Source organism: Geotrypetes seraphini, chromosome 16, assembly GCF_902459505.1.
Source record: "Geotrypetes seraphini chromosome 16, aGeoSer1.1, whole genome shotgun sequence".
NCBI classification, from domain to species: Eukaryota; Metazoa; Chordata; class Amphibia; order Gymnophiona; family Dermophiidae; genus Geotrypetes; species Geotrypetes seraphini.
The window spans coordinates 17199500-17222895 of NC_047099.1; the positions used below are offsets into that span (position 1 = coordinate 17199500).

At 50.7% G+C, this 23396-nt stretch overlaps 2 protein-coding genes across 11 annotated transcripts in view; one reads left to right on the forward strand and one right to left on the reverse strand.

Moving 5' to 3' along the window:
- C16H17orf49 (chromosome 16 C17orf49 homolog) overlaps positions 1 to 18652 on the reverse strand; it is a 47519-nt gene extending 28867 nt beyond the window's left edge. The window contains exons 1-5 of one of the 8 annotated variants that reach the window (XM_033923508.1): positions 18518 to 18600; positions 16567 to 16714; positions 15585 to 15679; positions 14860 to 14961; positions 14442 to 14650 (exon numbers count right to left, since the gene is read on the reverse strand). In XM_033923508.1, coding sequence (XP_033779399.1) covers positions 14442 to 14650; positions 14860 to 14961; positions 15585 to 15679; positions 16567 to 16714; positions 18518 to 18522 — 559 coding nt within the window. In that variant the 5' untranslated portion in view covers positions 18523 to 18600. Of the gene's footprint in view, positions 1 to 14441; positions 14651 to 14859; positions 14962 to 15584; positions 15680 to 16566; positions 16715 to 18079; positions 18227 to 18324; positions 18488 to 18517 lie in introns of those variants that run through there. The other 7 variants (XM_033923510.1, XM_033923506.1, XM_033923505.1 and 4 more) reach the window with 7 other exon arrangements.
- PELP1 (proline, glutamate and leucine rich protein 1) overlaps positions 1 to 23396 on the forward strand; it is an 81516-nt gene that overhangs the window by 32867 nt on the left and 25253 nt on the right. The window contains exons 1-2 of one of the 3 annotated variants that reach the window (XM_033923502.1): positions 18532 to 18961; positions 23286 to 23350. In XM_033923502.1, coding sequence (XP_033779393.1) covers positions 18800 to 18961; positions 23286 to 23350 — 227 coding nt within the window. In that variant the 5' untranslated portion in view covers positions 18532 to 18799. Of the gene's footprint in view, positions 1 to 18531; positions 18962 to 23285; positions 23351 to 23396 lie in introns of those variants that run through there. The other 2 variants (XM_033923504.1, XM_033923503.1) reach the window with 2 other exon arrangements.

A 23396-nucleotide genomic window follows, 5' to 3' on the forward strand; every position in this document is an offset into this window, starting at 1 on the left:
GCGCTTGGAAACCGGATGTCCTAGACGATTAGGATCAAAGGACAAAAACAATTGAGGAACCTTCCGATGAGACTTGGTACGTTGGAGATAAAATGCCAACGCCCTCTTACAGTCAAGAGAATGGAGCGCCGTCTCGCCAGGATGGGAGTGGGGCTTAGGAAAAAACACAGGAAGGACAACGGACTGATTCAAGTGGAAATCCGATACAATCTTTGGCAAAAATTTCGGATGTGTGCGCAAAACCACCTTGTCATGATGGACCACCGTGAAAGGTGGATCCGCAACCAAAGCTTGCAACTCACTAACTCTTCGAGCCGATGTGAGAGCAATCAGAAAAACCACCTTCCAAGTAAGGAATTTGAGAAGGGATACGTCCATAGGCTCAAAGGGAGGTTTCATCAGTTGAGCCAGGACAACATTCAAATCCCAAACAACAGGAGGAGGCTTCAGAGGGGGACAAACATTGATTAGCCCCTTCATGAACCGTTGCACCATAGGGTGAAGCGAAAGAGCACGACCATCTAAGTGCCGGTGAAAAGCTGAAATGGCACTGAGATGTACCCGGACAGATGTCGTCTTCAGGCCTGATTTAGACAAATGTAACAAGTAGTCTAAAACCGAAGCCACCGGGACAGAATCAGGAGTCAGATGACGCGAGGAACACCAAGATGAAAATCTGGTCCACTTCTGTGAATAACAAAGCCTGGTCGAGACCTTGCGTGAGGCTTCCAAAACCTCCCTCACTGACTGAGAAACCTGGATTGAAGTGAAGGGGAAAGGAACCAAGCAGTCAGGTGCAAGGACTGAAGATTGGGATGCAACAGCGAACCCTGACTCTGAGATAGCAGAGAGGGAAACACAGGCAGAAGCAGAGGTTCCCTGACACTTAGTTGAAGAAGCAGGGAGAACCAATGCTGACGAGGCCACCGAGGCGCAATGAGAATCATCGTGGCCGTGGATGACTTGAGACGTACCAACGTTCTCATGATCAAGGGAAAAGGAGGAAACGCATACAGGAACCTCCCCTCCCAGTCCAGAAGGAAGGCATCCGCCTCCAGACGGTCCGGGGAGTACATCCTCGAACAATACAGGGGCAGTTTGCGAGTCTCCGAGGAGGCAAACAGGTCCACTTGCGGAGTCCCCCAGCGGTCGAAGACCTCGCGCAGGACTCTGGAGTGGAGAGACCACTCGTGCGGCTGAAGAAGCCGACTGAGCTTGTCTGCCAAGCAGTTTTGGTCTCCCTGAATATAGACCGCCTGTAGGAAGATGTTTCGGGAGATTGCCCACTCCCAAAGGCGAAGCGCCTCCCTGCAGAGGGGCCAAGAGCCCGTCCCACCTTGCTTGTTGACATAGTACATCGCTACCTGGTTGTCCGTGCGAACTAGGACTACCTGATCGCGAAGAAGGTGGTCGAACGCACGAACCGCCATGTAAATGGCTCGAAGTTCCAGCACATTGATGTGACATCGACGGTCCTCCGACGACCACAGACCCTGGGTCCGCAGCCCGTCTAGATGGGCCCCCCACGCATACTCCGAAGAGTCCGTGGTCAGGACCTTGCGAAAGGGAGGGGCCAGAAACAGCAACCCCCCGGAAAGATTGGAACAGTCGGTCCACCAACGGAGCGACCGTTTCAAAGAAGGAGTGACCGTAATGAGACGGGACACCGGATCGCAATCCTGACGCCACTGGGAGGCCAGGGTCCACTGAGAGATTCTCAGGTGCAGTCTGGCAAATGGGGTGACGTGGACCGTCGATGCCATGTGGCCCAGAAGCATCATCATGCGCTGGGCCGATACCACCTGCAGCTGCGAGACCCACCGCCCCAGCCGAACCAAGGCCTCCAAGCGAGGCTGCGGGAGGTACGCACGTCGGCGCACAGTGTCCAGCACTGCGCCTATAAATTGAAGGGACTGGGCCGGCTGTAACTGCGACTTGGGGAAATTCACCTCGAACCCCAGTCGTTGAAGGAAGGCGATAGACTGTCGGGTCGCTGAGATAACCCCCTCCCTGGTCGTGCTTTTGATCAGCCAATCGTCCAGGTAGGGGAAAACCTGAAGGCCCCGATTTCTCAGGGCCGCCGCGACCACGACCATGCACTTCGTGAAGACTCGAGGGGACGAAGCTAGGCCAAAAGGCAGGACCCTGTACTGAAGGTGCAAGTCCCCCACCTGGAACCTCAAGAACTTCCGGAAGGCAGGATGCACCGAAACATGAGTATATGCCTCCTTCAGATCGAGGGAGCACATCCAGTCCCCTTCCTCCAAGAGAGGGTATAGAACCGGGAGAGACAGCATTCGAAACTTCTCCCGGACCAGGAATTTGTTGAGCTTCCTGAGGTCCAGTATAGGGCGTAGGTCCCCGGTCTTTTTCGGGACCAGAAAGTAGCGGGAGTAAAACCCGGTCCCCCGCTGATCCGCGGGAACCGGTTCGACCGCCCGAAGCTTCAACAGGGCCCGGGCCTCGGCCAGCAGGATGGGAAGCTGGCTCCGATTGAAAGTGGAAGGTCCCGGAGGCATATCCGGTGGCACAGACAAGAAATTGAGAGAGTAGCCCTCGGAGACGGTCCGGAGCACCCAGGCGTCTGATGTAATTTCGGTCCAGGCTGGGTAAAAGGACCGAAGACGCCCCCCTATAGGCAGGGATTTCTGAGCGGTCGCGGAGGGGAACCTGCCCCATCCGCTCAGCCCGTCAAAAAGAAGGCGCGGGCTTGGAAGGGCCCTGCGCCGGGGCTTGCGTTTGTCCCCCTCTGCCCCTCTGAGCCTGGCGTCTAGGTGGCGGTCTGGAAAAGGCGGGAGTAGATTTTTGGGGGTACCGCCTCGGGGGAGGGCGGAAGGGTTTCTGCTGCGGGGGTCTAGGCTTGGGCCGGACCAAGGAGGCCAACGAGCGCTCCTGCTCAGACAACCGTTTGGTCGCCGCCTCTAATGACTCGTCAAACAGTTCGGACCCCACACAAGGCAAATCTGCAAGGCGATCCTGCAGGTTTGGGTCCATGTCGAGGGTGCGAAGCCAGGCCAGACGGCGCATGGCCACCGCGAAGGCCGACACCCTCGAAACCAGCTCAAAAGCGTCGTACAAGGCGTGAAACAGGTACAACCGCAGTTGAGACAGGTTGGACATGAATGTATCAAAACCTGCCTTCTGGGAGTCCGGTAGGGAGTCACGAAACTGAGGGAGGTCCTTCACCATACCCCGAAGATAGGAGGAAAAAGTGAAGGCATAATTTAGCACCCTGGTGGCCATCAGGGAATTGGAATAAAGGCGACGGCCAAACTTGTCCAGGGTTCGGCCCTCCCTACCAGGTGGGACCGCCGCAGAAACCCGGGAAGGCTGAGACTTCTTAAGGGCAGATTCCACCAGCAAAGACTGGTGGGAGAGCTGCGCCTTGTCGAACCCTTTAGCCGGCACCGTCCTGTATTTGCCCTCCATCTTGGACGGGACTGACGTGACTGTCAGAGGGTTTGACAAATTTTTTAACCAAGTCTGCAGGAGGACCTTATTGTATGGGAGCCGAGGAGCCTCCCTAGGTGGAGTTGGAAGGTCCTGCTCCTCAAGGAACTCCTTAGAATATTGGGATCCGACCGAGAGGTCCAACCCGAGGGCCTTGGCCATGTCCTGCACAAAAACCGAAAATGAGGACGGTTTAGCAGGCGGGGAAGGAGATCTCGACTTTCTCGCCGAGGAAACCGGAGAGGCCTCGTGCGAATAATACAAGGGATCTCTCCCTGACCCCGAGCCCCACGATGTCCTCTCCACAGGCCTCGAGGGGGTAGGAGAATGAGTCCGCCTCGACGAGGCCCGGGGCGAGGACCCCGGGGTCCGGGGGACGAGAGCCCCCTCCCGTTTCCTCGGCGAGGAAGAACGGGACACCCGACGCGCCGGGGAGCGGAGAAGCTTCGGATTGTCAATGCGCAACTCCGACACCCGCAACGCCTCGCCCCCGATCGGGGAAGACCGACCGCGCCCTCGAGGCGAACCCCGTGAGCGCTTCGGCTTCCTCGGCCGGCGCCTCGAGCGAGTCCGAGGCGAGGGCGAAGACCCCCGGGAGGACCTCGAGGACGACGACGAGGAAATGCGGCGGACCCGACGCATCCTGTCCCGGGGCCGCACGCTACGCTCCGGCTGATCCCCCGCGGTCGATGGTAAGACCGAAGCCGAGGCCGAGGCGGGCGGAGCCTCGACAGCCGAGACCGAGGTCGGAGGAGCCCCGGTCTCCGAGGTCGAGGGAGCCCCGGCACCCGAGGCCGAGGTCGCCGAGGCCGAGGCCACCGAGGCAACAGCCGCCGGGGTCGAAGCCCGTTGCAGCTGTTCCAGGGCCCCCGACAGCTCCGTTGATATGAGCGCTCTGAGGAGCTCCTGGAAAGCCGGGATCCCGACGAAAGTCGGGAGGTCCGAATCCGGGGCATGCTCCCTGGAGGGCGACCTCGGTCTCGAGTGTTCCCTCGGGGCTTGCACGGGCGGGGCCCGAGGCGGGGCCGAGGACGACCCACCCGCCTTGGTCGAAGCAGAGGACGGCTTCTTTGCAGACCCTGTAGGGGATGGAAAGGAGGACTTACCCGAGGTAGTCTTCGTTCCCGAGGTCGACTTGGAAGTCGAAGGGCGAGGAGAGGCCGAGGGCCCCGAGGTCGTCGAGGCCGAGGTCGAGGCCGGGGCCGAAGCCGAGGCCGACGTCGAGGCCTTCACCACGGGGTCCGCCGTAAACAACTCTGCCATTCTGGCCCTCCTGCGACGGAGAGCCCTGGGCTGAAAGGTGGAACAGCGATCGCACGAGGTGGTAGGGTGTTCCGGGCCCAGACAAATGATGCACCACCGGTGGGGGTCTGTAATAGAGAGCAGCCTCTCGCACCGGCTGCACTTTTTGAAACCCGTTACAGGACGGGACATCAACGACGAAACTGGCCGGGAACGATCGACGTCCCGCGGCCACGGCTGCCGGGAGCCCCCGGAGCCCAACGAGAAGAAAAAAATTTTTTTTTTTTGAAAAGAAAAGAACAGAATAAAAACGACACAGAAAATCGAAAAGCACAGCGACCGAAACAATCAGACGCGGTGTCAGGAAGCAGCGACACAAAAAAGATTAGGAGCTCACAATCCACAGGGCTTACTGGCTCCGCGGAAAAAAATGAACTGAGGACCACGAGGTGGAACGCGCCCTCTAGTGGGCGAGGAAGCAGACACATGCGTGGTGCAGTGTGCAAACTTGAAACTTCTAGCAAGTTTGCTTGAAAAGCTGTCCGCGCTGGGGCTCCGTAGATGACGTCACCCACATGTGAGAATATCATGCCTGCTTGTCCTGGGATAATTCCCTTACTGTCCCGAAGGCTCACAATCTAACTAAAGTACCTGGAGGGTAATAGAGAAGTGAAAAGTAGAGTTAGAGGAAAAATAAAAATAAAATAAACATTTTAACAAGACAGCATTGATCTAAATACTTTGGGAGGTAGAAGAGAGGAGAGAAAGGAATAGAAGCAGAAGGGGGAGACGTTGAACAGTAGAATTCTGGAGAAATTTAAATGATAGAAATAGAACAAAACAAAGACAAAATGCAAAACAATAGATAATATTAAAGATAAATCATAAGCTGGAAAGAAAAATAAAATAAAACTTTGTCTTCAATCCACGGTTTCAGCGTCAGTGATGAAGTGGAGCAAGTAAGTTTAGGAGGAGCGATGACGTTTCCAGAAAAAGGGCTTCTTCAGGGAAGAGACTTGGCCGACAGTCCCAGGATGTCTATGTCTCCTCCCCTGCGATGTTCTCCCATCCATGCATTCCCTCCCAGACACACTGCCCGTGCCCCAGCCGCTCCAAGGAGGCTGCCCCAGATGAGGCCCACGGTGAATGCAGGATTCTCTCCTCTGCGGGAAAGCCGCCCGGAGCCAACAGTCGATCTTCATAGCGGATTGCAGGGGGGGAAGAGTTCACACTCTTGGTAGGATCGGGTCTGTGTTCTCTCGGTGGTTGTGGCTGGTCTCGTTGCTGCTTAGGTGTAAAAGCAGTTGATCTCCACTGCTGCTGATATTTAAAAGCAGGCAGATTGATCTCTCCAATGGACTGCAGGGGGAGGAGTTCACAATCCTGGCAGGATCGGGTCTGTGGGCTCTTGGTGGTTGCGGTAGGTCTCGCTGCTGCTTGTATGTAAAAGGAGAAATTAGGTTCTTACCTGCTAATTTACTTTCTTTTAGCTTCTCCAGACCAGTAGAGGTTAACTTTACGAATGGGTATATATCTAATCATGGCCAGCAGGTGGAGACTGAAAACAAAACTTTGGGACAGTATATCCTAGCCCCTCCTCTCTATTTCCCTCAGTCTGCCGAATAGCCAAGCAGAACCAAGAACTGGAAAACAACAGAGAGAAAAAACAATACTCCGAAAAGAGTAACAAATAACAAACCCAAAATGCTGTTGGAAAATGCAGAGGAGAAATTCCCGAAGGAAGAATGTCCCCACAGCTCGCCAGCTAAGCCAGCCGAGCCACAGCCGCTGTTCTTCAATTCTCCCCGGCCCTAGAAAAATACTAGAACCCGCAGCAAAAACCAAAAACTGCCCGCGCAACAGCCCCAACAACAACAACAACAACAGACAGGGTGGGGACCTCTACTGGTCTGGAGAAGCTAAAAGAAAGTAAATTAGCAGGTAAGAACCTAATTTCTCCTTCTTTAGCACTCTCCAGACCAGTAGAGGTTAACTTTACGAATGGGACGTACCAAAGCAGTCCCTCTCACGGGCGGGACCCCCGAAGGGCCGATACCAGTACACGCTCACCGAACACCGCGTCCCGACGCGCCTGCACATCAACCCGATAATGACGAACAAAGGAATGCAAGGAGGACCAAACCGCAGCCTTACAAATATCCACAGGAGGCACGAGCGACGACTCAGCCCAAGAAGCCGCCTGACCCCGAGTGGAATGAGCCTTGAGAAACTCCGGAACAGGCTGCTGTTTCAGAAGATAAGCGGAAGCAATCGTCTCCTTGATCCAGCGCGCAATAGTAGCCTTAGAAGCGCCAGCTCCCCGACGAGGACCCGCCAGGAGGACAAAGAGATGATCGGACTTCCGGAATTCCTGGGTCCGCTGCACATAAGAGCGAAGGACCCGACCGACATCCAACTTGCGCAGCTGCCGTTGCTCAGAAGAGCCCTCCCGACCACCCAAGACCGGGAGAACCACCGATTGATTGACATGAAAAGGAGAAACAACCTTCGGCAGAAAGGAAGGAACAGGCCGCAAGACGACCCGCTCCCTAGAAAACTCCAAGAAGGGAGTCCTACAAGAGAAAGCCTGCAGCTCAGAAACACGCCTAGCAGAAGTAATGGCCACCAAAAAGACCGCCTTCAAAGTAAGGTCCTTCAAAGAACAGTTGTCCAAGGGCTCGAAAGGCGGACGCACCAAAACAGAGAGAACCAGATTAAGATCCCAAGAGGGAACCGAGGGCCGTAGGGGAGGCCTAAGCAACTTGGCCGCCCGCAAAAACCGAATCACATCAGGAAGAGCCGATAAACGCTGACCTGACACCAACCCTCGAAAAGCCGACAGGGCCGCAAGATGAACCCGGAGAGAAGACCAAGCCAGGCCTCTATCCAGGCCATCCTGCAAGAACTCCAGAATGTTAGGCAGAGAAGCGCGAAAAGAGGTCACTCCCCGCGCCCGACACCATTCCTCAAAGAGACGCCAAACCCGCACATAAGCCCGAGAGGTAGAAAGCCTCCGGGACCCCAACAGTGTAGAGATCACCTTGTCTGAATATCCCTTCTTGCTAAGGCGACCCCTTTCAAGAGCCACGCCGTAAGACAGAAGGGAGACGGGTCGAACATGGGAATGGGACCCTGCATCAGAAGGTCGTCCGAGAGAGGCAGAGGAAGAGGATCCGCTACCAGGTGTCTCACCAGATCCGCATACCACGGACGGCGAGGCCAATCCGGCGCCACCAGCACCACCAAACCCGGATGGTAAACAATGCGAAGAAGCACTCTGCCCACCAGCGGCCAAGGAGGGAACACATACAACAGCCCCTCCGTTGGCCACTGCTGGACCAGAGCATCCAGACCCTCGGCCAGGCCGTCCCTGCGACGACTGAAGAAGCGAGGCACTTTGGCGTTGCCACCCGTGGCCATCAGGTCCATTAGGGGCTGCCCCCAAGCCTGCACTATCAACTGAAACACCTCGGCGCCGAGACACCACTCTCCTGGATCTAGGAAGTGACGACTGAGGAAATCTGCCTGAACATTTTCTACTCCGGCTATATGAGAGGCCGAGAGGTCCAGCAGATGGGATTCCGCCCAAACCATGAGCAGAGCCGCCTCCTGCGCCACCTGAGTGCTCTTGGTGCCCCCCTGACGATTGACATAAGCCACCGCCGTGGCATTGTCCGACAGCACTCTGACCGACTTGCCCAGCAACAGGGAGTGGAAAGCTAACAGCGCCAGACGGACCGCTCTGGTCTCCAACACGTTGATCGACCAGGCGGCCTCCTCCGCGGACCAGGTGCCCTGAGCTGAGTGACCCAAACACTGAGCCCCCCAACCCAGGAGACTCGCATCCGTCAGGAGCACCGTCCACTGCGGGAGATCCAGACCCACCCCCTGAACTAGGTGAGGGGTCTGGAGCCACCAACGCAGACTGCAGCGCGCCAAGCCTCGCAGGGGAACCGGAACATCCATCCCGTGCCTCTGGGGAGACCACCTCCGGAGCAGAGCATACTGGAGAGGACGCATGTGGGCCCGCGCCCACCTCACCACGTCCAGGGACGCCGCCATCGACCCCAAGACCTGGAGGAAATCTCGCGCCCGAGGACACCGGGACGCCAAAAGCAGGCGAATCTGAGATTGCAATTTGCTCACCCGGCCCTCTGGGAGGAAGACCTTCCCCAAGGAGGTGTCGAACAGCACCCCTAGGTACTCCAGACGCTGAGCCGGGACCAACCGACTCTTGGAAAGGTTGACCACCCAGCCCAGCGACCGGAGAAACTCCACCACCCGAGCAGTAACCCGGGAGCTTTCCTGCAACGACTTTGCCCGAATTAACCAGTCGTCCAGGTAGGGGTGTACCAGGATGCCCTCCGACCGCAAGGCTGCCGCGACGACCACCATCACCTTGGTGAACGTCCGAGGAGCCGTGGCCAGCCCAAAGGGAAGCGCACAGAACTGAAAGTGCCGACCCAAGATCGCAAAGCGCAGGAAACGCTGATGAGAGGCCCGAATGGGAACATGCAAGTAGACCTCCGTCAGATCGAGAGAAGTGAGAAACTCCCCCGGCTGAACCGCCAGAATGACCGACCGCAGAGTTTCCATACGGAAAGAGGGAATCTTGAGAGCCCTGTTGACCCCTTTTAAATCGAGGATGGGCCGAAAGGTCCCCTCCTTTTTGGGCACCACAAAGTAAATGGAGTACCTGCCCGTGCCCCACTCCGGAGGGGGCACCGGAACAACTGCCCTGAGATCTAGCAAGCGCTGAAGGGTCTGGCGAAAAGCCTGCGTCTTCCCCGGAGTCTGACATGGAGAAGCGAGGAAAAAATCCGGCAGAGAGCGGGCGAACTCCAGGGCATAACCGTCCCGCACCACCTCCAGAACCCACTGATCGGACGTGATCTCGGCCCATTTGGGGAAAAATTCGCGCAGCCGGGCCCCCACCGGAACCAAAGGGGGCGCCGGCAAGGCGTCATTGTGCAGGACGGGAAGCGGGGGAACCGGCGGAGGGATTCCCTGCCCCCCGACGGGCCCCCCGAAAGGGCTGCATACGCTGGAAGAACCGACCCCGGGAAAATCCCGGAGACTGGAAAGAAGCAGCCCCACGCCCAGGGCGATACTTGCGAAAATCCCGCAAACGCCCCCGGGCCGCACCCCCCCCGAGACGCCGGGCGGGCACGGTCCTCCGGCAGACGGGGAACTTTCGAGTCCGACAGAGTCTGAATCAACTTATCCAAGTCCTCTCCAAACAAAAACGACCCCCGAAAGGGAAATTTAGTAAGCTTAGCTTTGGACGCAGCATCCGCCGCCCAAGCGCGCAGCCACAACACACGCCTTGCGGCCACGCCAAAAGCCATAGACTTAGCCGAGATCCGCACCAAGTCATATAGAGCATCTGAGAGGAAAGAGGCCGCCATCTCAATCTTCGCTACCTCCTGATCCACCAGAGACCAGTCGTCAGACTCTCGATCCAAGACCCGCTCCGCCCACCGAAACACGGCGCGAGCGACCAGTCCCCCACAAATAGCCGCCTGGACCCCAAAGGCAGAGACCTGAAAATTTTGCTTAAGGATGCTCTCCAATTTGCGCTCCTCAGGGTCCCGCAAGGCAGAACCGCCCTCAACAGGCACGGTATGCCGCTTGGAAATTGCCGAGACCACCGCATCCACGACCGGCGAAGCTAACGTAGCCCGATCCCCTTCAGGAATGGGATACAGGCGAGCCATGCTGCGCGCCAGCCGAAACGGCGTCTCCGGCGTTTTCCACTGCTCCAGAATAATATCTCGAATATCCTGATGCATAGGAAAAGAGCGGGAAACGGAACGGATCCCCCGCAACAGGGGGTCCCCCACACGCGGAGTCTCCGGCGGCGCGTCCTCAAAACGCAAGACCGAAGAAACCTGCTGAATAAGGTCAGGCAGCTCATCTTTCTGAAAAAGACGCACCACGGACGCCTCGTCACTGGAGAACGGGAAATCCGACAACCCGCCGCCAGCTTCCGTCCCCTCCAGAGAGTCCTGGAACTCCTCAGAAGGGTCCAGGTCCTCCTCCAGACCGACCCGTTCCTCCGACCACAAAGTCTCGTCCCACGACACCCGCGGACGCTTGGAGGCGGCGGAGGGGACGTCACGCCAGACGAAAGAGGCAAAGCCGCAGGGAGCGCGGAGGAAAACCCACCCCCCGAAACCCCCTGGGCGCAACCGGGACCCCCAGCCGCCTGAAAATAGGCTCTGCATAAAGAAAAGAAAAATTCAGGAGAAAACCCCCCCGAGGGTCCCAAGGGACTCCCTGCCACAGCAGGGGACCCAGCAGAACCTTGCCCCTGCATAGTCAAAACAGGGGGAAGGTCACCTGAGGTGGAAGACAAAATGGAGGGGCCAGACAGAGAAGATGGCGGTTTTCCCGCCAAAAAAGCTCCCTCCATAGCCTGAAGCGGCTGAGAAACCTGAATAGTCTCAGCCGCTAAAGCAGGCAAGCCGGCATCAGCTGTCAAAAAATCAGCTGAGAGGGAATCCTCTAAAACCCGACCGTCGGCGGTTTGGGGATTCCCTCCGTGGGCGGACGGAGAAGACCGGGCTTCCCCACCGTTCCCTGCCGACTCGCGAGGCACCATCGGCGGGGAGCTCTGGGCGCCTGCAGCCGCTGCCGACGGAGCTCCTCCACCGCACCGGCCTGAACACCGCTTGCACAGGCCGGCCGCGAGTGCCTCGCGTCTGGAGCACAATGAGCACTTTTTCCCTTTAGAAGTGCTCATTGCTCCATACGCGACCTAGCTGTAAAAAAGTGCCGGTTAGTTGAAAAATTACAGTAAAATACAGTTTTCTTAAAGGGATACAACCCTCCAGACCAGCACTACCTCAGGATTTTTTTTTTTTTTTTTTTACAGAACAGACTCCACAGGCTCTCAAAGCAATAGCCTTGCTTGATTTAGGGGGCAAGGCTTACTGCTGAGGCTCCTCTAAAAAAATGTGGGGAGGTGGAGGAAGTGGGGGGAGGGACCCCGCTCGTGACCCGCCGGGTTTGACACCCCCGAGGTCGGACGAACCCCCAAACAGAGTCCGCCCAAGCTCCGTCCGGCTAAAAACAGGGACAATAAACCCCCTAAACAAATTCCAACAGCCCTACCAAGGGAGATGGGTACAGATCACTCAACACCTGCTGGAGACTGAAAGAAGACTGAGGGAAATAGAGAGGAGGGGCTAGGATATACTGTCCCAAAGTTTTGTTTTCAGTCTCCACCTGCTGGTCATGATTAGATATATACCCATTCGTAAAGTTAACCTCTACTGGTCTGGAGAGTGCTAAAGAAGCAGTTGTTTTTCTACTGCTGCTGATATTTAAAGCAGGTAGATTGATCTCTTAAACGGGATATAAGGGGAGGAGCTCTCGATAGTGGCGGCTGGTCTTGGTGCTGTTTAGGTGTAAAAGCAGTTGATCTCCCAATGCTGCTGATATTTAAAAGCAGGCAGATTGATCTCTCCAACGAATTGTATGGTGAAGAGCACACACGCCTGGCAGGATTGGGACAAAGGCTCTCGATAGTGGCGGCTGGTCTTGGTGCTGCTTAGGTGTAAAAGCAGTTGATCTCTTACTTCTGATGATATTTAAAAGCAAGCAGATTGATTTTTCCAACGGAATGCTGGGGGAAGAGCTTACTTGTCTGGCTGGATCAGGGCAAAGAGAAGAGCGACTAAGATGGTTAAGGGGTTGGAGGAGCTGCCGTACAGCGAAAGATTAGAGAAACATAGAAACATAGAAATTGACGGCAGAAAAGGGCCATAGCCCATCGAGTCTGCCCATACCAATGACCCACTCCCCGACTTTTACTCCCCTATAGATCCCACGTGAATATCCTATTTTCTCTTAAAATCTGACACGCTGTTGGCCTCAATCACCTGCAGAGGCAGCTCGTTCCAATGATCGACCACCCTTTCAGTGAAGAAGTATTTTCTAGCATCACCTTGAAATTTCCCTCCCCTGATTTTCAGCGAGTGTCCTCTGGTTACCGAGGGCCCTGTAAGACTGAAGATATCATCTTTCACCTCTATACGCCCCGTGATATACTTAAAGGTCTCAATCATGTCCCCCCTCTCTCTTCGCTCCTCCAGTGAGTACATCCGCAGTTTTTTTAGCCTTTCTTCATACGTGAGATCCCTGAGAAACTGGGCCTCTTCTCCCTCGAACAGAGAAGATTGAGAGGGGACATGATCGAAACATTCAAGGTACTGAAGGGGATAGACTTAGTAGATAAGGACAGGTTGTTCACTCTCTCCAAGGTAGGGAGAACGAGAGGGCACTCTCTAAAGTTGAAAGGGGATAAATTCCGTACAAATGTAAGGAAGTTATTCTTCACCCAGAGAATGGTAGAAAACTGGAACGCTCTTCTGGAGTCTGTTATAGGGGAAAACATCCTCCAGGGATTCAAGACAAATGTTAGACAAGTTCCTGCTGAACAAGGATGTACGCTGGTAGGGCTAGTCTCAGTTAGGGTGCAGGTCTTTGACCAGAGGGCCGCCGCTTCAGTGGAATGCTGGGCATGCTGGACCACTGGTATGACCCAGCAGCGGTATGTTCTTATGCCACTGATAGGAGGGGTGGGCAGTCTCTTAGTACAGTGGATTGAAAGCCTGAAGAAATGAGTTTGATTCTCACTGCAGCTTCTTATGCCCCTGGGCAAGTCACGTAACCCTCCATAAACATAAATATTGCTCCAGGTACAAAATTTAGATTGTGAGCCCACTAGGGACAGAGAAATGATACAGTAATTAGAGAATGATATGGTAACAAAATTCATCACCATTCGTGTCCCCGCGGATAACCGTGGGAAACCATCCCCATGTCATTCTTTAAGGAGAGAGGGAAGTTCAGAGTATGAATGGGCCCAGCCATTGACCCACAAGCCTTGTATTGAAGAATGCTTGTGTAGAAGGACTGAGGTTGAAACAAACACTAAAGAATGACATAACATAACATAATAGCAAATTTCTAGACCGCATAACCTTAAGTTCAGTGCGGTTAACAAAAGATTATACTATGAGAAAATACAAAAAAAAGAAAATATAGTACACAGATTAGTTAGTCAAAAATTTGGAAAAAAGAAGTCTTCAGAAGTTTTCTATAATGTGTATAAGATGTGGATTTAATCAATAATGGGTGAAAATCCATGGAGACGGGAATTTTGTCACTGCATTATTCTCTAACTAGTCTTTAAGCCCGTTACATTAACGGGTGCTAGAATAGATGTGTGTGTCTTTCTTTCTTTCTCTCTTTCTCTTTCCTCAGCTGTCTACCACCACCCCTTGCCTGCTCCCCCTGTCCAGCAGTAGCCCTTCTCCCTTCCTTTAACCTCCCCTGTGTCCAGCAGCACCCCTTACCTGCTCCCCCTGTCCAGCATCCAGCTTCCGTTCCGTTCGCATCTGCCCTCCTGTCCTGTCAGCATCCGCACAACACCCTCCAGCCGTTCCCGTTCAAACCGCCACAGGTCAACTGCCTGCACGCGCCGACAGCTGCCTCAAACCGCTGCGGCCTGCACGGGCCGACAGCCGCCGTGCGCCGTACATAGAATGCGGCCACGGAAGGACACAGCACGCTACAGGAATAACAAAACCCTAAGTGCGCATGCGCGCTTAGGGTTTTATTATAGAGGATGTAAACCACTTTAGTTGAACTTCAGAAAGACAGCTATCAAATCCATTACTCTTTACCGCTCTTATAATTCTGAAATTGTATGCGAGGGATGCCTATGTTGCCGGAAGTACCTGAAGTTTTCTGTTTCTTCATGGTGGGTGCAGGTGGGTCTTGCATGGAGCTGCTGAGCACTGCTTGGGATGTGGGCACCGTGATCACCGCTGGCTTTGATGAGGATGTCATCTGAGCTTTCTTCTGGGACTTCTTGGGCGACTCGGAGGGGAGAGGCACGCCGCTGTCTTCATAGATTTTCCTCTTCACCGTGGTCTTTATCTGCGCCCTGTGGAGAAAGGCACAGGACTATCAGAAACAGAAGGAATTTATTGCATGTATTTGTCTCTTTACCTTAAGGCATTCTCTGTTGCTGCCCCCACCCCTCCTCCTTTCATGGTCCTGTCCCCACTCACATCTGAGGCTCTCTACCATCAACCTCCCATTCCCTGGCCTCCTTGTTTCTGTCCACTTCTGCCCCTCCTTTCCTCTCCTTACACAGTTCTGTCTTTGATGACAGTGCTGATTTTATTTAAATCTTCCCCAAAGTGCTTGACAGCTGCTCGTAACATCTCAATCTCTGTGTCTGTCCACTTGGCACTGAAAAGAAACAAAGGGGAGAGAAAAAGAGATAGAGAGGGTCAGAACGATGGGGATAAAGGCTGATAATACACCCTAAGATCCCCAGCGCAGAAGAGGCTTAGGAATGAGGTTTATTACTGTCATGGTATAGGCCAGGGGTAGGCAACTCCAGTCCTTGAATGTCACTAATCCATCAGGTTTTCATGCATATTCATTGTGGATATCCTGAAAATATGATGTACCTATGGCACTTGAGGACCGGAGTTACTTAATTTGGTACAGGCAAGACCAACCCATTTGAAGAGATTGCCCCAGAACAAGCAGCACCCCCAGTCCACTAAGCACCCAAAGAGATATGCCCTTGATGCCCTATACCACCCTCTATCTCATCCCTAGCAGAAAATGTCCCGAGACTAACCGCCTGCAAAGATTTCACATCAATCCTTCAACTCATCAGACTTTGAGATGGGAGAAAAAAAAAATCAGAAGAAAACATGTTACATGGGAAACAACTGGTTGTAGAGGGGAATCAACTCTGCACTTTATCCATCCTCTCTTAGGAAGACACAAGGCCACTATCACAAACTCTAGAATGGAAGAGGCAGATACCAGACCTGGAAAAGCAATGAGGACGAACATACCCTGCAGGTGAGGAGTCAGCCACTGGATGTAACTGCATCGTCAGTTCCCCCAGCTTTGTGAAAGCAGCTCCAGCTGCAGAGAAAATCTCACCCACCTTTTATGAGAGAAAGAAAAAAAACAAACAAACCATGAGGTGAGAATATGCAAGAGCCTGGACAACAGTCTGATCTGGTCTGCCCTGACTTCTGAGGCTGGCACTATGCATCACTTATTATTGTTCCTTGGATATGTACAATTGTGTACTGCACCATGCGTATTCATTGTGGCTATGCTAAAAATCTGAGTGGTTTGGTGTGTCCCAAGGGCTGGCCTTCACTCCCTGTCCTTGAGAGCCATCAATGGAACAGGTTTTCAGGATATTTCTAATATATTTGCATACCCACATTTAGGAATATCCTGAAATCCTGGCCCTTTGATACCCCTCAGGGACTGGGATTAAAGACCAAGGTTCTAGAGCAGTGATTCTCAAACCTGCCCTGAGGGACCAGAAGCCAGCCTGCTTTTCAGGTTATCCCTAATGAATATGCATGAGAGCTATATGTATAATTGAAGTGACAGACAAGCAATCTCTCTCATGCATATTCATTAGGGATATCCTGAAAGCAGACTGACAAGTTTGAGAACCACTACTCTGAAGAAAGAAGAGATGGGAATGTAGCTGGGGTAATGATAAACATTCAACTAGCTCAAAAGTATTAAGAATACACAATAAGCATCCTAGAGAAATTTACGGAACATGAGGTTATGACCGAAGGTTCAAAAGGGAGGGGAGAAGAATCAGGTTTTAATATTAGGAAAATTTTCTTAATGGAATGGAAAGTGGAAGTCTATAAAAACCACAGGGCTGCAAAGTTATCCAATTCCAGGAAAGATTATTTAGGGGCTCATTTGCAGAGTACCACAGCCGGTAACCGTCGTGCAGCATTTTGAATATAACTGCTGTGTTCTATTGGGTCTGCGGGCTCTCATCAGTAGCCTTGCCTGGTGTTCTCTGCCTGAAGCTGCCTCCTGCGATGACTGCGGGGAGTCTGGCGTGATGATTACACATCTTGATGACTTGTGTTGGCGTTCCAGAGAGTTTCTCCTTACTGCTCTTCTACCTTGGATCCTTCCTTGCTCTGTCGGCCTTCTATGGGTGAAGATGAGGTGGATGTGATACTCTATTGGACTGGAATGAAACCTTGATCTATAAACAGACTGGAATTTTTAACTTATTTTATTCTATTGTCTTTGGTTTTGTTTAATTTCTGCTGTTTTTTACTTCCTTCATTTCTGCTTGATATTGTATTTATATTTATTTTGTAAGATTTTCTACTCTACCCACATTACTTAATTCTTCTTCTAGGTACCTTGTTAACAATGTTTTAAATTTCTCTGGGGGTCTTCTTCCTTCTTTTCTATTTATCTTAATCTAATTGATGGTTTTCTCTAAGCCTCCAAGGCATTTTAGTTAGATTGTGAGCCCGTTTGGGATAGTGAGGTAGGTACAATACATGTAAACTAGATTTAGCACTGTGATTTAGCCTTTCTGAGCTCTTAGGGGAGGATTGGATATAAATCTAAATAAATAGAAACCTATGATATTTTGTGTGTCTAAGTGCTTTGAAAATGAACCTCCAAGGGGCAATTTATTTATTTCAAAAATTTGTATACCACCTATCTTCTAGTCCTGGATTTCTTACAACCCCCATCCTGGTGCATGCAAATAATATAGGCAGACTTTGCATTGGAAAGCAATGTTAAAAAAAATGAAACCTGGCCAAACAAATTCTCCTTCTTGGAACTGGGTAACATAGTGGTTTGGAATAACAGAGCAACTGAGTGGATAAGGAGGCCTTGAATAAGCTCCAAGGATGGGAGCATAGTGTTGGTCTGGTTTTGCAGTGTAGTATTTTCCACTCCTGTAGGGGAATGCTCAGAAGTTGGACATTAAAACGAATAGCACAAGAACAGCACTGAAACACTGCCCTCCAATGCTCAAAAGCAAATTTTATTAAAATTATTTGCGGAGTGTATGCAAATTTAATGTATATTATCAGCAGGGTTTGATCCCAACCTGTTCTGTGCAAGTCACTGCTCTATCCAAGTACCAGTTACGGTAGATTGTGAGCCTGCTGAAGCAGATAGAGGAAATACTTAAAGAGTCAGAGAATCTTCATGAAAAGACGATTAATAAATCCTGTGTACTGGGAGTAAAGCCAAGCCTAGATGACCAGCCTATCCCTTGTACAGATATAAGCACAGAGATGCCAAATTACCCAGTTCCAGAATGGAGATTTTGGCCACCCCTGGATTTCTGACCACCCCCATCATGGTGCATTCTGGGACTTGCAGCACTGATTTTAATAGATAAAATCAGGCACTACAAATCCCAGACCGTTTTGGTATGTAAAATCCAAGCAAGGACTAGCCAAAACAAATGTCTCCTTCCTGGAACTGGGTAACTTAGCAGTTTTGTATGCCCTTGCACAGCTCCTGGGACCTATTAGCTTACTCCTGAAAGAAAGGCAGCAGCACTACAACTGGACATGTAGGATCTGGACCTGGCAAGCAGTGAATTAAAAGGCCGGAAAGTCCCGGCATCGTTAGCCTAACCGTCCTTTTCCCCAAGACTACAAGTCCCAAGGCGCCCTTCTCCATGACATCAGTCCAGGCCCGCTCCCGGTCGCCGACGGCGAACTCTCTGGGCGGGAGACCGCGTCGACCAATGGGAACAGCGCTTGCCCGCTGGTACAATACCTTAGTGGAGGCTGACGTCATTGTTACCGCGTGGTCGCTGCTTAGCACCGGAGGCGTGCGCCCCCTCCTGCAAGCGCTTGTGCGTGCGGTAGCCGCTTCCTCCCAGCTTCGCGGCAGAAGCCCTGCAACCCCGTAACCAGCAAAGGACTCACCCCCTCTCTAAAATGCCCGCCCCCCTCGTCCTTTGCCGCACCTCATAGGACGGAGAAAGTCTAATCGTGCTACTATAGGCTCCAGTAGACGTCGCTCAAGTGGACCCCCGAGCCCCTTCTTCGTATCCCATAGGACAAGAGACTCCAGTGCCGCGCGACCATAGGCTGCTGCGAAGTCCGCTCGTCCTACCTTTTCTCCGCGCCTCTTTGGCGGCAATGTCGCCCTTTTGTGGCGTCACAAAGGAGTTGCTAAGGGAACGGAGGCGGTGGGGCGAAAGGGGATGGTACCCTGTCACCAGTTAATGACGTAGGCAGGAGGGAAAATGGCGGCTGTGGCCACACATGAGGTGTGGGAGCAGCTGGTGGAAAGCGTATCCGGTCTCCTTCGCCGCGGGGACCGGCCTGGCGCTACGACCCCGGCTCCCTTGCTCCTGCTGCCAGGGTTAGTGCGGGGTTTACGGGAGCATGGGGGGCTTCGGGCACAGGTGAGGAGCGCGCGTGCTTGGTGCATTCATAGACTAATGCAACGTATACAATATACACATACTGGTACATACCCCGATGCGCAGCTTGAGACATAAGGCAACAGATACGAAATATGCTTATACGTGCAACTTGATAATGTGTGCAAATATAACTGAAATAATCGTACAAGTGCTTACTTTGAACCTGGGGTAATGGAGGGTTAAGTGACCTTCCTAGATTCCTAAGAGGCTGCAGTGGGAATCAAACCTGGGTCTCTCAAGCCGTTGCACTAACCATTAGGTAATTCTTCCTTGATCTGCTTTGAAGTGATGGACTAAGAGTCCATATTGGTCCTTAATTAGTTTACACCAATTGTTTACAGTTAGTGCAGATGCACTTAACCCCCCTCTGTTGAGGAGGCTTTAATACATCCAAGTTAACACAAGTGGCAATATGCAGTAAGTACTAAACACTAGCTGCAGTGTGCAGCCTATACCCATTCTTTGCCTATAACTTACCTAGTTCCCCCTTCCTCTAAAATAAAAGATAGTGCTGTTGTATATCACCATGGTTTAATTACCGTGCTAATGTGTTAACTGCTTATCGCACTTTAGTAAAACAGGGTGGGGGGCAATATCTCCAAATGGATTTGTTTTGCACATACCATGACAGTAAGGAACCTCAGTGGTAATCTAAGATATGAGAAATACGATTTCTCAAATTATTGCTAACTTCCATTGTGTCAGAGCTTCCTTATGGAAGTCCATTGGATGTAACCTGTATATTTTTTTTTTTTACATCCTAAAAAGGTGTGTTTGAAAATTCCTTTAAATCAAATCTGTGACATTCAAAACAATGAGATATTTCTTTATCTTTCTGCAACATATTTTTGGTCTGATTGCAATTTTGATACTTGAGCATCTTCTTTCTCTCCCTACATAGTTCAGAGTAATCGTTTATGTTTAATATACCGCTTATATCCTAAAGCAGTTTAAATCATCTATAATCAGTTCTGTTCTAGTATTTTTCTCTTATTATATTATGTCTGGTTTTCCTTGCATCCATCCTTATTATGGTTAGAATGGAGATGCCACAGGTGATCATAACCTCTTTATTCTCCATAATTCTCTTAGGGTCTTGATCCCAGTGTTTATCTGGCACAGCAATGTTATAATATTTACAGAGTTTCCAATGCAACTTTATTGTGCCTTTCTGTATAGAAGTTTTCATTCATCATAATGTCATAATTAGTTATGGGATGAGTAACTGTTTCCAGCTCTTATATACCAGTTTTTTCATATGCTTCCTGTGAACCATCTCGTCCATAATCCCTTATGTGTAGGATTTGTTGTTTAGGCAAGGACAGTGTTGAACTCTAGTTCAGCAGCAGGAACTTTGATTTATAAGAAAGGAATAAGCTAAATATTACAGTACTAAGGCTTATATGGATGCTGCGGGGACGGCAACGGGGCAGTGAATGGGATGGCAGTGGCGGTGAAAGGGGTGACGGTGATGGGGCGGTGAAGGGAACGGCAGTGACGGGGCGGTGCAGAGGATGGTGGGCCGGGGCGGTGACAGGGACAGATTTTTCCCCGTGTCATTCTCTAATATTTTGCACTATGGCCCCTTTTTACTAAACCGCGATAGCAGTTTTTAATGCAGGGAGCCTATGAGCGTTGGGAGCATTGAGGGGCATTTAACGCAGCTTGCTGCGCTAAAAACTGCTATTGTGGTTTAGTAAAAAGGGAGGTGGTATACTTGTCTATTTTTGTATAGTTGTTACTGAGGTGACATTGCATATTTTAAAGTCATCTGCCTTGACCTCTGAAAAAAACCCCGAATACAAATGATAATTAACATTCTGCATACAGTGTACTTTGTGTTTTTAAAAATTTTATTTTTGGTAGATCATTTTGACTTGGTCATTTAAAAAATAGCTCGTAAGCCAAAAAAGTGTGGGCACCCCTGCCTTATGCTATAGAATGAAAATCTGTTAGGGTCCTAAGTATCTTTTTCTGAAACTTTGCTACACTCCTCCTAATCTGTCCTTGTAACAGTCTTCTTGGATTGAATCAGCCATTTTTTTTCATGTCCTGACTTCCTCAATCCATTATTATCCATCAGCTCTAACTGATTGCATATAGCAAAAATCAACTCCCCCCCAAATAAAAAAGCAATTAGATAAGATATCATAACCAAAATCAACTCTTCTGGTTTTTCTAAATCTGGTTGGTGACTTTATCAGCTCCTACTAACGGATCAGGTTTTTTGTTTTTTTTGGGGGGGAGGGGGTGATCTCACCTCTGGAACATCTCCTACCTGTCTTGGTGGGATCTGCTCCTCTTCCTCCCCTGCTCCCACCTCCAGTCAGTCAGGTTTTTTTTTTGCTTGTGATTTATTTTGAATAGCTTGAAGACCCTATTTGGCTGGGGTTCTTCCAAGAGAGGAACTATTGTGCATGTGCTGGGCATCAAATTGGGCCATTCAGATCAGTAGAAGCTGCAGTATATCTTGGGGGGGGGGGAGTAAGTGACTCTTTTCCTCTAGTGCAGTGCGACACCAGAAAATATTTCTTCACCGAAAGGGTGGTTGATCGTTGGAATAATCTTCCACAACAGGTAATTGAGGCCAGTAGCGTGCCAGATTTTAAGAAAAGATGGGATTGGCATGTGGGATCTCTTCATAGAGGTAGTTAGGGGGTGGGCCATTAGTGTGGGCAGACTAGATGGGCCATGGCCCTTTTCTGCCGTCATGTTCTATGTTTCTGTGTGGTCTCAAACTCAAACCCTTTGCAGGGCCACATTTTGTAGTTGTAGGTACTTGGAGGGCCTCAGAAAAAAATAGTTAATGTCTTATTAAAGAAATGATAGTTTTGTATGAGGTAAAACTTTTTATAGTTGATAAATCTTTCCTTTTGGCTAAGTCTTAATAATATTGTAATTTATAGTTAAAGAAACATATGATCAAGAAACTGTGATTATGATAAACATACCGAGGGCCTCAAAATAATACCTGGCGGGCCGCATGTGGCCCCCTGGGCCACGAGTTTGAGACCACTGCTCTAGTGGGAGGATGGATAGAGAAACATAGAAACATAGAGTATGACGGCAGAAAAGGGCCGTCGGTCCAAAAAGTCTGCCCACTCAAAGAACCCTCCCCCTAAGCATTTTTACGGAGTGTACCCACATGTTTATCCCATTTTCTCTTGAAGTCGAGCACGTTGCTGGCCTCGACAACCTGACGTGGAAGACTATTCCAACGATCAACCACCCTTTCAGGGAAGAAATATTTCCTGATTTTACCATGAAGTCTCCCACCCTTGAGTTTGAGCAGATGATCTCTCCCCCTCCTTTCATTTCAAGCCCTTCTGAGCACCTGTCCTATCCCCCTCCAATGGCTGCTACTGCTACTTGTGTCCAGCAAGGTGGGGCAGACTTCCCTCAAGTTCATCAGGTGTTAGGGCAGGTCATTTAGGCTGAGGAGAGACAGGGTCTGTCTTAGGTTTTTGGTCCTTTCTTCTGCAGGTGGCTGCTCTGACTTTGGAGCTCTTCATTTCAATTTAATAGCAGAAGGTGGCTGTACTTTTTACCAGAAGCTGTTCGTGCTTAAGCCTCAGACTTGGGGAAATTAAATATCCAAACTGAGAAATTTTCTTTTATAACACGGAGAGAAAATATGTGGAATTTTCTATGTATTATATGTTTTTGGCTTTATGTATCATATTTGATCGTTTTTTTGTTTTATAACTGCTGTGAGCATATTGATTTATTTCATTGTGTTTGGTATACAGTATTGCCTTTCAACAATTATTTCAAGGTGGTTAGCAATACATAATGACTGATATAAACAAAACAATGTAACAAACCAATAGTAGGGAACAGGGGTTAACAACAATAATTTTCGAGTAGAGTTTGATCAGCAGAACACATGAGAGAGTATATTATTACATTTTTAGGAAAAAAGACTGAGATCCTAATATGCTTCAGTCAGGATGGAAGGCTGTACAAAGTACAGTCATTTTGATAAAGATGTCTGTAAATTTAAATAAGGGAACTTTTTTTTTTTTTACTCTTTTTGCCGTTTCTGGGTTTTTTTTGTTACTTTCCTCCTCTCTTTGGGGAAATTCCTCCTTTGCTTCTGGGCACTTTTTTCTTCCAACCCCATTTCCCTCTCAGCTCTTTCCCCATCTTTTCAGGCATCTTCTCCCTTCCTTCTAGTTTCTTTTCCATCCTACTTTTTTCCTTTTCCACGGCCCCATTAGCAACAATTGCCGGGACTTTCTGGTGCTGCTCTGTCCTTGCCGATGTGTGATTCTACCTCTCTTCATCTGCTTTCATTTTGCAGAGCTCTACAGCCATTGGAGGCCTGACTGGAATCAGCAGTGCTCGTCTGAATTCTATCAAGACGCGGTAAGGAAGAAATATTGGTATTTGTTTTACCCATAGATTTCAGTGT